Here is a 15,673-nt window from a genome sequence, read left to right as displayed (position 1 = left end):
TAGCTTACACCTCCAGTAAACACTAATTTAGTTCCTGTATTTTATTCATGCATTCTAGTCACACGCAATGACATCATTTATCCCCCCAAGCGCGGTGATAAACAGAGTTCCACTGTATTTGCAGCTACACTGTTAACATGTTCCAAAAATTAGAAATCACTATTTTTATTGTCTTCTTGGCTTCTGTTTTAGTTCCTGGATGTGGTGCGTTTTGTTCAGCAGAAGGCTTGGAATGTTGGTGACCTCTTCCGTGCAATTGTTCAGTATTGCAAACTACAAGAAGAAAATGCTGATGCTGTTTCAAGCCTTTTTGACTGGCTCCTGGATTTGAGCTAAGTAAACAAATTTACATTTAAACAGATTTGATATCAGCTCACTTTTAGCCACATCATGGGCTTTATTTTAATGATCCTAACAATGACGGCATTTAGGGCAGTGTTATTAAGAATAGATAACCCAGCATTCTTTGGCATTTTTTAATGTGTTTAGTGATTTTAATTCTGACCAGTGATACAAGTTTATTACATGATCTACCAAGTTTTTTAATATGATTGTTTCTTGCATTGAAATTAACAGGTTATGAATAATATACTGGAAAAAGGTAATCGCTAAAGCTAATTTGTGACTTTTAGGGTTGTGGTATCAAGACCCACTGCTGTTTAGATCATTAAAATAGAACCAAACAAGATGAAAGATTTTAATGTGTTCACTTTCAGTTGTCAAAATTCAAAATAACAATTTGGTGTTCTGGATAAAAACAATTATATGTTCAAATACGATTCTATATTAATAACTGTTTGCAGGTGGAGTGAACAACATCATTGGGTGGCGTTTGCAGTTTCACACCAACTTCTTTGTTAACACAGAACAAAGATTAGGATTATTATTAAAATACAGGATGGATTTAACAAGATCTCCTGATGTTTATATTGTTAAAACACTGTCCCACTGTGTTTAAATTGTGCAAGGTTTATTAAGAATGTAACGTATGTCCTTGGTCTTGTTAGAAACTGTGACCTGATTAGTTTAAATAGGCAGAAAGAACGCTTGTTAATTTTGAAGATGGTGACATTCATTTGTAAATTGAAGAGGTTTCTGAAACTTTGAGTGCAAAATTAAATGAGCACGCACCTTCTAAGGTTATCATGATACTCTTACTAAAACAATGCACGAAAAACTCTAAAAAAAGTTGTGGTAATAATTGGTCAATTTCAACAAACTTGAGAATGTGGCCTTTAGTCTGTACTAAGTACTAGCTGGTATCTGCAGATCATCTTTAGCTCTTACTATCTAAGAACCAATTGCAATGAAAAAACACAGAGAACAAAGGTCACGATCAGTTGATCCCCAGCTTTAGTCCAGACCTCAGGGATAAACTGATCATGTCTACTTCGTGTATGGGAAATACATTTATTAATACACTTCCTGTGAAAACAAAGAGGCACATTTTACAGTAACAAAACCTATTTTAAAAGGTATTAAGGTATCTTTTCAGCACTGAAGAGGGTGAGACATATAACAAGGTGTCAATTAAATGTATCTGTAACACTCACTACAAAGATGTTTAGTACTGTAGTTGAAAAGAATAGTTATCAGAAATGCAAGAAACGGTCCTATCAGAATTACTATCCAAACATTTGTCTAATTTTATAACAATGTTTCTTTGTAGTACCAGTCAATAAAATCCAGCAGATTGCAAATATCATTTAAGTGCAACCTTTTAATCATGTGACACATGTTTTTACAATTACAATGTTAGTATCAGCAGATACAATGGACGGAATTTAAATGAATTCGGTGTACGGTCAGAATTATGTTTAGCTCAATGCTTTATTAAATAAAAAATAACCACTTTGCTTAGTATGTTGAAATAGACATCAAACGGTTATATTCATGAGTTACAAGTTAGTACAGCTCTTAGTCGAAAGAATCACTGAACTTACTTAATAATTGGTTTACAATCCTCTCGGGGGTAGACGACTAATACATTGTGTTTGTGGCAATTGAAAACACCTGCAGACTATTTGCAGGCGCTTGATTAGTTGAAACTGTCTTGAAGGCTATAGTGCTGAGAACGTACAAACCACAGGATCATCCTCAGTTAGTACGCTACTTTTAGTTTGTTGCAATTGACCAAATTAGTCCAATTTTAAATGCTTGCTTTAGTTCAGAATCTGCAGATTTGTACCACCAAAAGTCTTCTAAACTCTTACTCGTAACTTAAAAAACTGTGATAAATGATGTCATTTGTTTACTCTTCATGATTAGACTTTTTTTTTTTTAAAGCTTGAGTTGCATCAGTAATCAAACTATACAAAATGTATGTATAATTATTAACATTTGGGCATCAATTTTTTTAAATTAAATCTGTTTTGAAGACCTGTGGTTGCGTTGTGCACCTGTAATAAAGAAACAGAATTTCCCATGTATACAGTACATGAAGGGAAGTGTTTAATATGGAGAAGCTGTGCTTGGTTGATGTTTATTTTAACTACTTTATGTACAAAACATTTTGTAATTTGGAGATTTCATTCAAGTATTCTTGTTAACCGTGCACCATTTTATTTTGAATTCATAGTTATTTATTTAACTGTACATACTGTATATTTTGGATTATTGCACCTTTGACAGTGTATGTTCTTCTTTGGAGTTTTTAAAACTAATGACTAGCAAAGCTAAACCTGTACTGTGTGATCAATGGTGTGGATTACATTTTGCAGTATAATGAACAACCTGTATGTGGAACTAGTTTGTTAGTACATGTTTTTGCTGTAATAATATGGTAATGTTTTATCAGCATTTAAAGCTCACACACACACACACACACACACACACACACACACACAAACTGACTGTCAAGTGTCAAAAATATTTCTGTAGTATTGAATGTAATATTTTGAAATTAATAAATTTATGTCATGCATTTCCTGTGCGCATTTGTTTTTCCTACCAAAACCTGACACCAGACACTTACCTTTTTACATTTACAAACTAGAAATCTTCACTAAACAACTTCCTATGCCTGAATTTTCTACTGTGGGAAAATGCATAGTTTGATGTGAGCAATTGTCCCATAGTGGATAATCAGGCCCTTGAAATTGTGCACATCCTCAGGGTTGAATGTATATTTGATAATGTGACACACATGCCCCCTGTTAATGTCACATTAGATTTAGCAAAGCCATTGTTGCCACTTCAGAAATTCAATGAAGGTATAAACCAGTGCAGATTCTTTCATTAATATTTCAAGTGTGAGCTGTGACTCACAGTACACTGTAATGCTACCAGCTGTGTTTTGAATGTGAAATGCAACACTGATAAATAAATACATTAAAACAAAATAAATACATAAAGTGACAGATGACAACTGCAAAATTAGCTTTAGAAAAACAGATTTCAAAATAAGTTAAATCGACCAGTATGTTTTTTTATTTTATTTTTATAAATCTTTTATTTAAGAAAATGGAATAGAAATCGGTCATTACATCCAGGATGTACTTCTGAATGCTTCTATAAAAGCACTCACATTAAACATCACTACAGCACTAAAAACAGGACGTATATGAAGTTCTTGATTAATTCAATAAAGAAGAAAAAAGGGTGTTTCTTCATGGAGTAAGTGTTAAATGAGCCTCTTCACTGCTGGTTAAAATGTTACTTTTTGGTTTCATGCTATTATCTTTTCCTCCATTACATTCCTATCTCAGCGCCATATTCTGCAGGTGTTATCTTTACTGCCTAAAATACAAAACAATGACAACATTAAAAGAAGACCCATTTAAATGAAAAATGTATTTTGGCAGACTATTTAAATGGCTTAGAATGTACTTTTCTTCCAATCTCCAAACTGTTGTAAAAAATATTAGAAATTCTGATTTTCTAATCCCACCACTTTTCTTTATTTACTACACCTGCAAATTCAACAGCTAATTTTTGAGTCTCTGAAATGTGCTGTATTTGAACTTAAATGCATATTTATAATACCTAAGACATTACACTACCATGTACACCCAAACCAGCCTCAATATGTATTTCACCCTGGAGCTCCTTGGAGAGAGAAGTGTTACCTTTTACTATGACAGGTGGCTATCCTGTAACGCCAATGCTTAAGATAAGATCAACACAATGGCTATATAGCTAGTCACTATGCCTGTATGACTAGGGTACAACGTGCAGCAGATTCAAAGTTAGACTGCTGTCACCAAAGTGAGAAACTTGCTGAGACGGTAAATAAAACTGCTGTCCATAACAATCATGACGACACACTCTTACCTGTAATAATGGTATTGCCTTCATAGTTGAAAGCACATGAAAATATCTCATCTGTATGCCCCTCCAATATCTGGAGGCACTGGCCTGTATGCGGATCCCACATTCTGGCGGTTTTATCAGCACTTCCAGTTAAAATATGACTACCCTGTGGGTTAAAGCAAAGCTGGAAAAAAAAAAAAAAAACTTTGAGTATACGCTCTGGGCCCTGCACACTGCAATAAGTTTCCTCAAGGAGGATAAAATCCTTTACTCTGACTGTCTGTATATACTATATAAGGTGTGCATGATGTTGAGATTTATTTTTAAGTGGCAGGCTCAAGGTGACATGAAAGACACTTTTATTTGAAGATAAATGCCAGTCACACATTGGGGACTAGGCAGCCAGAATTCTCAATTCAATGCATTATTTTGACTTTCAGGTTACACTTTTGTTCCTCTTGGTAGCACTGCATTTTTAATTTCCAAATAATGTCAACTGCTAAACAATGATGCTTTAGTAAAGCTGACCTAGAGTAGTGTCCAATTCTGGTTACAGCACAAGAGGGAAACTGATTCACTTGCAAGTGCAAGGAATGTTTAAATCTGAATAAGTAGTCTAGAAAAAAAGATGGTAGAGTGATTAATTAAGCATACAAAATCCTAAATCTTTAAATAACAACTGCTCTGTATTAGTTGGCAGATCAATTTCTTTAGGGACTCTAGTTTTACATTACAGGTAGTGGACAAAAAAATGGAAACACCTGGGTAAATGAGGGACACCAAATATACTGAAAGCAAGCATGCTTAGGATCATGTATAAAAATGCTGGACAGGCCTGGTTGCCTATAATTATGGCTAGCATGGCTGCAAGAGGAGACCTCAGTGACTTTGAAATAGGGGTGATTGTTGGGGCGCGTTTGGCAGAAGCTTCAGTGACCAAGACAGCTCAACTTGCTGATGTTTCATGAGCAACAGTGTCTAAGGTGACGTCGGCATGGAACTCAGAGGGAAAGACATCATCAGCAAAGGGCAACAGTGGGGGAATGCGCATACTCCAGGATCATGATATCCGGCATTAATTCGAAGTGCAAGGCACAACAGGCGAGCAACTGCAGATCAATTGACTGCAAATTTCAACCTGGGGTGCGAGCAGCCAGTTTCATCAAAAACGGTCCGCCGAGAACTCCACAGAGCAGAATACCATAGTGGCCTAACGCCCTGTTAAGTGACTTTACATTGGTGTTTCAGTTTTTTTGTCCACTACCTGTACATGTTGTTATGAATTTGTATTTTGTGATACAGTAACTGTACAGTATTGTCTCATACCAATTACCTCATTGAATGACCTTTTCTAGTTCTTACTCATTTTCAAATAACATTTTGATATTAAGGCTCTTGTTGAATCCTACAGTGATGAATTGAAAAACAAAAGATGATGAACAGAAGGTTGGATTATCTCCACTGAATTATAATTTTCTTGGCACTAACAACTGATGCTGAGTATAATTTACCCCTTAGCATTTTTACAGCCTTTCTGTTAAACCACCATTTTGTGTAAAATCAGGGCTACAATTAGCAACTACACTAAAGGTTTACGAAAAATAAAGGTATAACTGTTTGTGTGCTTTTGTGCTATGCATTTATGTAGTCTTTACCATTTTTTTAAACACTGTCTTTTCTTTGTATTCAGTTTATGTGAGACTTTACAGTCTGGAAAATGAGAAGGCAAATCATATGTGTGAAAGAACTGTCTATTGAACAGCTTTCAGAATTGCTGATTGGATTACACAGAGAAAGGTTTTATGGTTAATCTTCAATGCATTTTAGTGTCTTTCTTGTAATGGCTTTTTCTTAGGCTTGTATGTCAGATGTTACTGTGTCTTACACTGAATAAAATATGTTGGGATTCTGTAAACCGTGCATGTATCCTGGCTCGTGCTGTCCCACAGCATGTGCTAAGTGTGGCTTTCTATAATCACCAGGGGAAAAGTAGTGGCACAATCTTGGACATTTTCTGAAGAACAAACTAGCTCTAGGCATTGTCACAAGAGTTAGTTTAAACCGAAAGGCAAATATACTGACAATTTTGACACTGTTTAATTATCCTTTATCCTTCACAGTACAGATTGTTCCTCACTTCTAACATGTGCCAAGTAAACACGTGTTAGTATAGTATAAACTCATAGAAATAGAAATCTTGAGGTGAATAAATAAATAACAGCACAGGAATGGAGGATCACGGAGATGTTATGCATTAAAAATACACAGCCATTATAGCATTTACCATTCCATTCATGCGTAAGACTTTCAAATTCGTTTTTTAAACTCATCTCATTCCTAAGCAATCATCTCTGAATTGCACCTGGCCTTTTTATTGTGACGACCTACCATGCTTTTAGTCACAGCTGCCAACATGATAAAATGACTTAGTGATTCTTAAGGTCGCTTCACGCCAGACGTGATACGACAGGCGACACCAGGGCGACACTGGAGTGACGCGAAATGAATAGGATTGAATCCTATGTTTTGCGATTTCTTTGCGCGACAACTAGGGAATTGAGCAATTGCAGAACAGCTTCAATGTACAATGAAGCAGTATTCAAAATGATAGAAGGGAAAAAAATACTTCAGTTGAAAAATACCCAGAGCTTTATGACAAATATTATTGTAATTATAAAAATACAGAGATGAAAGATAATAAATGTGAGTTCATTTCGAAGGAACTGGATAAGCCTGGTACAGTATGTATGATTTGTTGCCATATATGTTGACATACCTTCAGAGAAGACACTCATAATTTCCACATCATGTTGACAAATATGTACCAGTCTTGATCATAGTTTTGCCAATTGCTATTTTTTATAGTTTTATAGATCTGGCAGTTTTTAAATCTGTCGCATTGCGTCTGTGTTACTTCAGGTGTGTATGGCATGTGCTGTGAAAGTATCTTTTTGCTGAATGAAAATGCCATTGAGTCTGGTGTGTAGCAGTCTTTAGTCATGAACAGAAAACAGAATTCTAGTAGATGGTTTCTGCTATTGCCAGACAGCATTTCAGTTTCCCATTGTGGCTGAAGAAGCTTCGAGTACTCACCTTGGAAATGTCATTCTCGTGTCCCTCAAGCTTAGCTATGCATTTCTGTGACGAGGCACTATAAACTCTTGCAGTTCCTTTTATTAAAAAACAAACAAACAAAAAAAAAAACCTAAGTTCATATAATGCACAAGGGTTATAAATTGTGGAATTTTTACCTGATGAATATGATCTATGCATTCTTATTAAATAATTATCTCTAAGGTTGCCTCAGAGTGACTTACATGGAAGCCTGTGTGAGTCACAGACATGCTGCTATCAGTGGTTCTATTTTAGGGCTCACCCTGAACCTCTCTGCTAAATGCAAAGGGACACTAATAGACAGGTACCCAGTAGTATATGCGTGCCATGGCCAATCAGAATGTAGAAAGAACAGGTATCTATTGAAATTCAGAGTTGAAACTATTTATGCTTCCCTCCCAGCTACTGGTGACTGCTGTTTTAAAAATGACATCTTGGATTACAGTTTTTTTTTGGCTTCAATTAGCTTTATCTCAAGGTTGGAAGGAGTGAGACTACTTAATATAGCAACTCTCAATGAGGATGTGGGAATATAGTGACACTGAGTGGTCAAGTCTGATTTGACTTCCATCCAGTCCACCATCCTTCATATACAATGTAAAACCTGAATTCTCTCTCTCCCCACCTATAGCATTTTCAACCCCATTGAATTGGATGGATATAGAGAACTGGAACCTGATTCCGTACTCTGTAGGGTATACATCATTGTATATTTTATTAGAGCAGTGAAATCATTTGAAAGTTAAAATTTACATACATGCTGGGCAGTATCACAAATATCACAACAGGAAGGTTGCGTTTTTTATGGCCATTGTATTGATGTTCCCTGTTGTTGTTTATTGCTGAAATGGCATGTCAGTAACGGTTTAACTTTAAGAATAACTGATTTTGTTTTTCAGTTCATCATCTATGGCAGTTATTATGTTGTGGTATCTGTACTCTCTCTCATACGAGGAGTGTACACAATGGGTCGTTACAAGTGTGAAAGAACGACTTCAAATTCTTGTGAAGATTTCACGAGAGACCCTCAAATCCGTGCCATCTGTTCTGATAAGGAATCAGAAAGTGGGACACCGGCATTCATTTTGCATTGCACTTTGCTGTTTAATATGAAGTAGCGTGTATTAGAGAGTCTTGTACACTTACTGTGTATTGTTTAAATGTATGTCAGGCTCTTAAATAGAAGTATAATCTGATATTTGACTTAAAAGTCATTATAACTAACAAAATATGTCCATACATTTTCCACCCCATGCATATCTATTCTATATATGGTACAAATGTGTTGTTTTGAATGTATTTTCATTTTAAAACATGATATCTGTGAAGTTAAAGAAATCTCTGTTTGCAGGCCTTGCATTCAGATAGTCTTGCACTTTGTCATTTCAGCTGGAGAGTGGAATTACTTTATCCCCACCTTTAAAGGCCTTTCTGGAAGTCAAGGAAAGCAAACTGAGAACTTTCTTTTAACTACTGTAGTACCAGATATCACATTTTCAAATTGAAATCTATGTTGGTGTTGCACACTTAAAATAATGAAACTCAAAGTGTGTGGAAATAGTTGTCCTTTTTATTTCTAAACCAGTACAGAGAAACACAAGTTAATACAGCTCTCTTAGTTCTGCTTCCTCCATTAGCGAATGCTATTAGAACGTCGGTAATTGCAGTAGACACGGCTATTTCATTACCTCACAGCGTCCCAGATACCTCCTGTGGCAGACTGGATAATAGGTAAAATAGCATTTAATACTTATTTCCATTATTGCATGGTTTCTGTGTGGCTTTTTATTAATTGTTATAATTAAATAAACAATAAAACAGAACTGGGTATAGTCACCTTTTATACAGGTAGGAAATTTCAACACATGGGCAATTTCTACATATCCAACATTTGCTATATAGTGAATGGAAATTCACAAGCGATAAGATTTAGCTACAGTACATTCACTTCAGTAACAGAAAAGGGGACAGAAAGAGAATATATATATATATATATATATATATATATATATATATATATTTTACTCCTGTCATACAAATTATATTTTTTTAAAGGTAAAAAGTACATTTAATGAATAATGCTTTAATCATTTCATGCCCATAGTTAATTTCTAAAACCACTGTGGCCTCATAAGTCAAATAATGAGAAATGTCCATATTTTATGTGTCACAATTAAAGTTCCAATGTGGTGTTTACATTTCGTGTTCCTAGTCTTCCAGCTGCTCTCAGTTCTGCTTCAGAACCATTAACCTTTTAAAAACATGATAGGGCAGGAGTGCACAAGCCAGTCCACATACTGTACACACTCAATTACGTAATTGAAGCCTTTTAACCTAATTCCAGATATATATTTATTATCAATTTATTAAGACACTGCCAATCTGTGAGAGGGGTGTTGCAGTTTGCAGTATTTTATTTGTGTTTTGTTAAGTTTTGTTCTGTTAAGTGTGTCAAGGCGCTGAACTGCAGTTACTGCCTCTGTTTTGCTATTCCTTCCACTGCCTATTTTAATCTTTCACTTCCCTTCTAACACCATGCTGGGGTGTTGCTTAAATTAAGACGAAGTGTCCTTCTAAACCACCAACACAACATGCACTTTGTCTTCCGATATGAGGAGATCGGAATGCAAGGTAAGGATCGTTATGTAAACAAGTGTATGTTCCTGGATGGTACAGTGCTTTACAGGGAGGTAAATCTGGTTCTCAAGGTCCAGCGTCATCAAGGCTTTATGGGTAGCATTATATAATTAACTGATTAAGATATTCCACACACTCGACTTTTAATGTAGAATAATAATTTTATTGATCTGCACCTTAGCTTTACCACAGTCTTTCTTTTGCAAATGTTTCAATTAGTTATTTACAATATTGACCTATGTCCCTTACTTAAGTTGCTCATTAACAGCTTGCATACATATTTAAACTAGAAAACTATTGCCAGACAATGCAAAACCAGTTTAGCCAGGTACCTGTTTAGTTGCACTAGCATTTCAGGCACAGAATCTCTCAGGAAGATGCAATCCAGCAGCTGGAAGTTCCCTACTGTGATACTTTGTGTGTATGGATTCTTCTCCACTATGAGGCCTTCGGAACCATTCCTTACACCATACCTCACAGGTCCTGACAAAAACTTGACCATAGAGGAGGTAAGTTTGTATTATATAAACCATCTTTCTGTTACAAATGGGGCCAATAAAAGTGTAGCTTTGTACTTTCATGTGTTTGTTTCTTTACAATATAATATACAGTATAAACTGGCACTCTGAACATATTACATCAAACATCAATGTTCTGCAAAGTGGCTTTTTTTCAAGAAATGTTATTATTATTTCTTTTTTAGCCGACGCCCTTATCCAGGGCGACTTACAATTGTTACAAAATATCACATTATTTTTACATACAATTACCCATTTATACAGTTGGGTTTTTACTGGAGCAATCTAGGTAAAGTACCTTGCTCAAGGGTACAGCAGCAGTGTCCCCTACCTGGGATTGAACCCATGACCCTATCGTCAAGAGGCCAGAGCCCTAACCACTACACCACACTGCTGTGAGTACCAATATATCAGTAATACATCAGACTTTACTTTGTACACCAGTTCATGTGAGTGCAGACCAGATGTATTTTTGTTCAACCTTTATGACAACAAACTATCTATGCATTTTAGGTCAAGATAAGGTCATCATGGAGCATGCAAATTTCTAATGGGGCCATAAAAGGGTCTTATTTTGATTTTGTTTTAAAATAAATGCATTTCATATAATACATTCATATACAGTAAAACAATTTATTTCATTTTAGGTCACAAACAACATTTTTCCAGTCTGGACATACGCATATCTGGCGATCCTATTCCCGGTTTTCTTGGCCACTGACTATTTAAGATACAAACCTGTCATTATTTTACAAGGGCTCAGCTTCATCGTTGTATGGGTGATGCTCCTGTTTGCACAAGGAGTGCTGGCAATGCAGTTCATGGAGTTCTTTTTTGGCATGGTGACAGCCACCGAAGTGGCATATTTCTCATACATTTATAGTGTTGTCAGCATTGACCGCTACCAGAAAGTGACCAGTTACTGCAGGAGCATCCAGTTGGTTGCTTTCACAGTTGGTTCAGTGCTGAGTCAGCTCTTGGTTTCCTTGGGAGGACTTTCCTATTTTTATCTCAATGTCATTACCTTAGCCTCGGTATCTGTGGCATTCATCTCCTCTTTTTTTTTGCCAATGCCCAAGAAGAGTATGTTTTTCCACAGAAGAGTTAGTGAAATCCCTGCAGGTGAAGAAGATGCACAGCCATGTCCACCACATGTTCTTCCAAAGGGCCCTGTCAAAAACTCGCATGAGAGCGCCAGCATGCCAGCAGACACTCCAAATAGTAGTACAAAGAAAGAAGATGCTCGTTTTCTAAAGATTCTTGTGCAGTTGTGGTTTGACTTCATTACATGTTATTCCACAAAACGAGTCCTGTATTGGTCCTTATGGTGGGCCCTGGCCACATGTGGTTATAATCAAGTTGTGAACTATATCCAAGTGCTGTGGACCCATGTAGAACCTTCTCTAAATTTCACAGAATACAATGGTGGAGTGGAAGCAGTATCAACTCTGTTGGGTAAGAAATTAGCAATATTTGCTTGTTTCTCTTGAGGTAAAATGATTTTATTTGTATCTTATATTACTATTTTTTCCTGCCCTAATCTTTATCAAAGTTATATGTAAATACTATATGTGTATCAAAGTTTTGGTTCTTCATTGAAGTTAACAGATTATAGTCAAGGGACACCTGGCAGCTTCTGTTACTAGCAAGTAAAATCAAGGGGACAAGGGGATGTTAGGATAAACCAACCATAATGTTCTATAACGTAGGAATATTCTTTTTGTGTGTTTAATTGTACAAGTTTCTTTAAACATTGCAGGTGCAGCCACATCTTTTGCAGTTGGCTATACAAACATTGAATGGGCTGTCTGGGGGGAGCTGGCTCTGGGCACATTCTCTGCACTAGACGCTGGTTGTCTTTATCTAATGACCTTCACTAGCAGCATCTGGGTGTGCTATGTAGGCTATGTGGTATTCAAGTCCTTGTACATGTTGCTCATAACCATAGCCACGTAAGTACAAATATTTTCCCAGTTGATACATACTTTATTGAAGAATAAAATATAATTGTGATCGTGATCATGGAATTGCTTTGAATAATATAACATTTTAAAATAAAAGCATATCTGATCAGTGTTCCTTACAGTACTTTGTGACAATATCCATTCTGTCAAAAAACAAAATTCTCTTTCCATTTTATTTACAGGTTTCAGATTGCTGCTAACCTAAGTATGGAAAGATATGCACTGTTGTTTGGGGTTAATAATTTTGTGGCCCTAGCACTCCAGACAATTTTAACAATAACTGTTGTAGATGCTAGTGGTCTTGGCTTAAGCATTGTTACACAGGTGAGTGGAAAGTGTTATTTACCTGTTGCTTATCACAACATATTGTACTGCTAGTGTCAATAAGCATTTAAATATTGTTAGGTTACAATTATTTGGCTGGTTTGCATGCACACATGTTGGTCAATAAGTCTGAGAGTGCAAAACCTGTCTCTATACAAGCTAAAAGTACACTACATTGAAAAATAACTAATGTATTAATTCTGTACTTTTCAGTTCCTTATATATGGAAGCTATTTTGCAGTCATTGCCATCATATTCCTAATAAGAGGGACATACACTGTGATTACTGAAAGATGTAAACACAAGAACCACGTTCAGCCTGAAACCAATGACCAGCACCAAAGTGGAGGAGCTTCGAAATGCCTTGAGCATGATGACTCAGTAATACTCCATAAGAATACTAAACTCTGAAATACAACTCAGGAGGCTATGTGCTCCAGTGGTTAAAGTAAATGGCTTGTAACCAGGAAGTCCCCGGTTCAAATCCTACCTCAGCTACTGACTCATTGTGTGACCCTGAGCAAGGCACTTAACCTTCTTGTGCTCTGTCTTTCGGGTGAGATGTAGTTGTAAGTGATTCTGTAGCTGATGCATAGTTCCCACACCTCTATAAGTTGCCTTGGGTAAAGGCATCTGCTAAATAAACAAATAATAATTATGATTGAATGAAATCACAATATATTTAGAAATTACTTTTAAAACATCTCCACTACTCCGTACCTTATGTGTACTACATACTGTTGCAGATTTCTTTTAAAATACAATTACATTTTGTTTTGATATTTTGTATCCACATGTCCTTCCTTTGTCACTTATTAAAAAACTGCACCAATTGGAAGTAATTTCCTGCCCAATCTCATGAAACTCTCCTGATGCTTTGCTGGAACCAGTATTTACCATCCATATGTATTTTACCAAGAATGAATGCATTTTTATATTATTTTTTACAAACTGTATTGTTAAACCCGCGACCCTCAGCAGAAGCGGAATGATAATGGATGGTTGGATGTATGTATTGTTAAACTATTAATGTGCATAATGGTATTTTCTTGACCAGGTTGCCCATGTTCTTTACCTTTTTACGTGGGTAAATAATGAAATAGATTGATAGACTGATCTGAACACCACATTGTCATGTATTTGTTAAATTTGAAGTAATTCAGTCTCAGCTATTGTTATTAAAAATAAATAAATAAATAAATAAATAAAAACACAACACAGAGAAAACAGCAACATGACAATTAAAAAGGAAATATTACTTGCAGGTTAAAAAGTAACTAAGCTTTCTTGCTGCACAAAGGGATGCATATTCCAAATGAAAATATTCTTTAACTTTATTATCCTTAAAAAGTATAATCTAAAAGTAAAATACAAGGCAGATGAAAAGTGCTATTACAATATATAACAAGGGTAAATACTTTATATTTCATTACTATTTCTTTTAACCCTGGACCAATATAGTCGATTTTGCATTATACAGTGCCAATATTTAAACTGAATTGCACTTGTCAGCAGTGCTATGTAGCAAAGCCAAACCTGTAAATATTTTACAGAGTGAAATGTCTTAATTTACAAAGTGGTTTTTTTTTTTTTTTTTTAACAACATGGTTAAACATAGGGATGAACTGCACAGAAATACAAAATAAGCAGTTTCTTTAGTTAAAATCCATTTTAATATATATTTATATATGTACACATTAACTTAAACTTTTGGAACACCCAACAAAAGCAGTCTTAGTTTTACTTTTGTTCTAACATTAAATGTACCACCTGAAAACATGATTTTATTTATTATATATATATATATATATATATATATATATATATATATATATATATATATATATATATATATATATATATATATATATAGTAACATTTTCACATAACATACATGTGTTAAAGATACAAATACTGATATGCACAAATAGCTAATTTCCTAAAAAATTATGTACAGAACTGCAGCACAATGAATGTGGTATTTGTAATAATTTATTAGCCTGTTTCAACACACACGATACGGCTATGTGGTTTGTTTGCCAGATCACAGTTTAAATATAGGATATCAAGGAGAACATGTCTGCCTTCTGCACATATTACTTCTTTTCCCCCATTTTAATAAAAATTACAAAGTTTGAGAGCTTTTTTTTGTGAGTTTAAAGCTAAGTTTGTGAAAATAGACAACGGTGCACAAGGCTCAAAATAAGCCACGTGACCACATCCTATTTGCCAGCTGACAACTAAGGGGCTACAAGAAGGGATTGGTAGAAGAGCTTCCAGATGGGTACTGTCCTGGCAGAGCTCCAGCCTAAAAACAGAATACAAAAGGATACATTTTAATGTTCATTAAGATTTGAAAGGCACAACACTTACCACCAAGCCTATGTAAATACATTCCTAAAAGCACTACAATGCAAATGCATTTGCTAAACATTATCCAGAATGAACCAACTTATTTATTTAAGTTTTACAAAAAAACAAGACATTTAGCTTTTCCACAAAACTGACTTTGAGGTACAGTATATCAATGCAAGTACTGTAAACATATCCCAGTGTGATGATATATGGCCCTAACGTTTCTGAAGATTTAAAGCAGTATCATTAACTGCAGGAAGTGTTTAACAGAGGGTTTGACCTTGAGGCTGTCATTCTTTAGGCTAGTGATGCTCAAACTGGTGTGAAACCTCAAGCATGTCTGTGCAATCAAATGACCGATTCAAATCAACAGTGCTTAATAAAAGGGTTCAAGTTGGACCTTGCTTGTTGGGACATGGAGACACCAATATTGTAAATCGGTACAGTTGAAAGAGCTTTTAAAGAAGTCTGTCAGATGAGTAATTTCCTTATACTATATTAGTAGTGGGG

The 15,673-nt window shown here is 35.4% G+C and overlaps 4 protein-coding genes across 16 annotated transcripts in view; 2 read left to right on the top strand and 2 right to left on the bottom strand.

Annotated features, from left to right (window-relative positions):
- LOC117422921 (A-kinase anchor protein SPHKAP-like) overlaps positions 1-2,923 on the top strand; it is an 85,408-nt gene extending 82,485 nt beyond the window's left edge. For 5 of the 6 annotated variants that reach the window (XM_058990258.1, XM_034928537.2, XM_058990257.1 and 2 more), the window contains one exon: positions 193-2,923. In XM_058990258.1, the coding sequence (XP_058846241.1) occupies positions 193-336 (144 nt within the window). In that variant the 3' untranslated portion in view covers positions 337-2,923. The remainder of the gene's footprint in view (positions 1-192) is intronic. The other variant, XM_058990255.1, reaches the window with a different exon arrangement.
- A 745-nt stretch (positions 2,924-3,668) lies between these two features.
- On the bottom strand, positions 3,669-7,532 carry LOC131697903 (dynein assembly factor with WDR repeat domains 1-like). Its single transcript, XM_058989642.1, has 3 exons — positions 7,345-7,532; positions 4,273-4,435; positions 3,669-3,738 (listed from the first exon to the last, which is right to left on the bottom strand). The coding sequence occupies exons 1-3, from the start codon at positions 7,522-7,524 to the stop codon at positions 3,704-3,706; spliced, it is 378 nt and encodes a 125-aa protein (XP_058845625.1). The 5' UTR covers positions 7,525-7,532; the 3' UTR covers positions 3,669-3,703.
- A 1,930-nt stretch (positions 7,533-9,462) lies between these two features.
- LOC117423668 (thiamine transporter 1-like) lies at positions 9,463-14,024 on the top strand. The gene is made up of 5 exons (XM_058990253.1): positions 9,463-10,511; positions 11,168-11,975; positions 12,280-12,472; positions 12,667-12,808; positions 13,022-14,024. Exons 1-5 carry the CDS (start codon positions 10,380-10,382, stop codon positions 13,217-13,219), a joined length of 1,473 nt encoding a protein of 490 aa, XP_058846236.1. The 5' UTR covers positions 9,463-10,379; the 3' UTR covers positions 13,220-14,024.
- A 100-nt stretch (positions 14,025-14,124) lies between these two features.
- LOC117423428 (arf-GAP domain and FG repeat-containing protein 1) overlaps positions 14,125-15,673 on the bottom strand; it is a 28,336-nt gene continuing 26,787 nt past the window's right edge. For all 8 annotated transcript variants that reach the window (XM_058990250.1, XM_058990252.1, XM_034039201.3 and 5 more), the window contains one exon: positions 14,125-15,116. In XM_058990250.1, coding sequence (XP_058846233.1) covers positions 15,057-15,116 — 60 coding nt within the window. In that variant the 3' untranslated portion in view covers positions 14,125-15,056. The remainder of the gene's footprint in view (positions 15,117-15,673) is intronic.

This window comes from Acipenser ruthenus, chromosome 17, assembly GCF_902713425.1.
Source record: "Acipenser ruthenus chromosome 17, fAciRut3.2 maternal haplotype, whole genome shotgun sequence".
Classification (NCBI taxonomy): Eukaryota; Metazoa; Chordata; class Actinopteri; order Acipenseriformes; family Acipenseridae; genus Acipenser; species Acipenser ruthenus.
Note: the sequence above shows the minus strand (reverse complement) of the source record. Positions and strands in the feature narration are given on the sequence as shown.

What these genes read in the sequence shown, in the direction of transcription:
- LOC117423668 (XM_058990253.1), top strand. Translation starts at nt 10,380, where the DNA reads ATGCAATCCAGCAGCTGGAAGTTCCCTACTGTGATACTTTGTGTGTAT. An exon ending in AGCAGTATCAACTCTGTTGG is followed by an intron (nt 11,976 to 12,279) that starts GTAAGAAATTAG and finishes TAAACATTGCAG; the next exon opens with GTGCAGCCACATCTTTTGCA. An exon ending in TTGCTCATAACCATAGCCAC is followed by an intron (nt 12,473 to 12,666) that starts GTAAGTACAAAT and finishes TTTTATTTACAG; the next exon opens with GTTTCAGATTGCTGCTAACC.
- LOC131697903 (XM_058989642.1), bottom strand. Translation starts at nt 7,524, where the DNA reads ATGCATAGATCATATTCATCAGGTAAAAATTCCACAATTTATAACCCT. An exon ending in ACGAGAATGACATTTCCAAG is followed by an intron (nt 4,436 to 7,344) that starts GTGAGTACTCGA and finishes TTTTTTTTCCAG; the next exon opens with CTTTGCTTTAACCCACAGGG. An exon ending in AGGCAATACCATTATTACAG is followed by an intron (nt 3,739 to 4,272) that starts GTAAGAGTGTGT and finishes TTTGTATTTTAG; the next exon opens with GCAGTAAAGATAACACCTGC.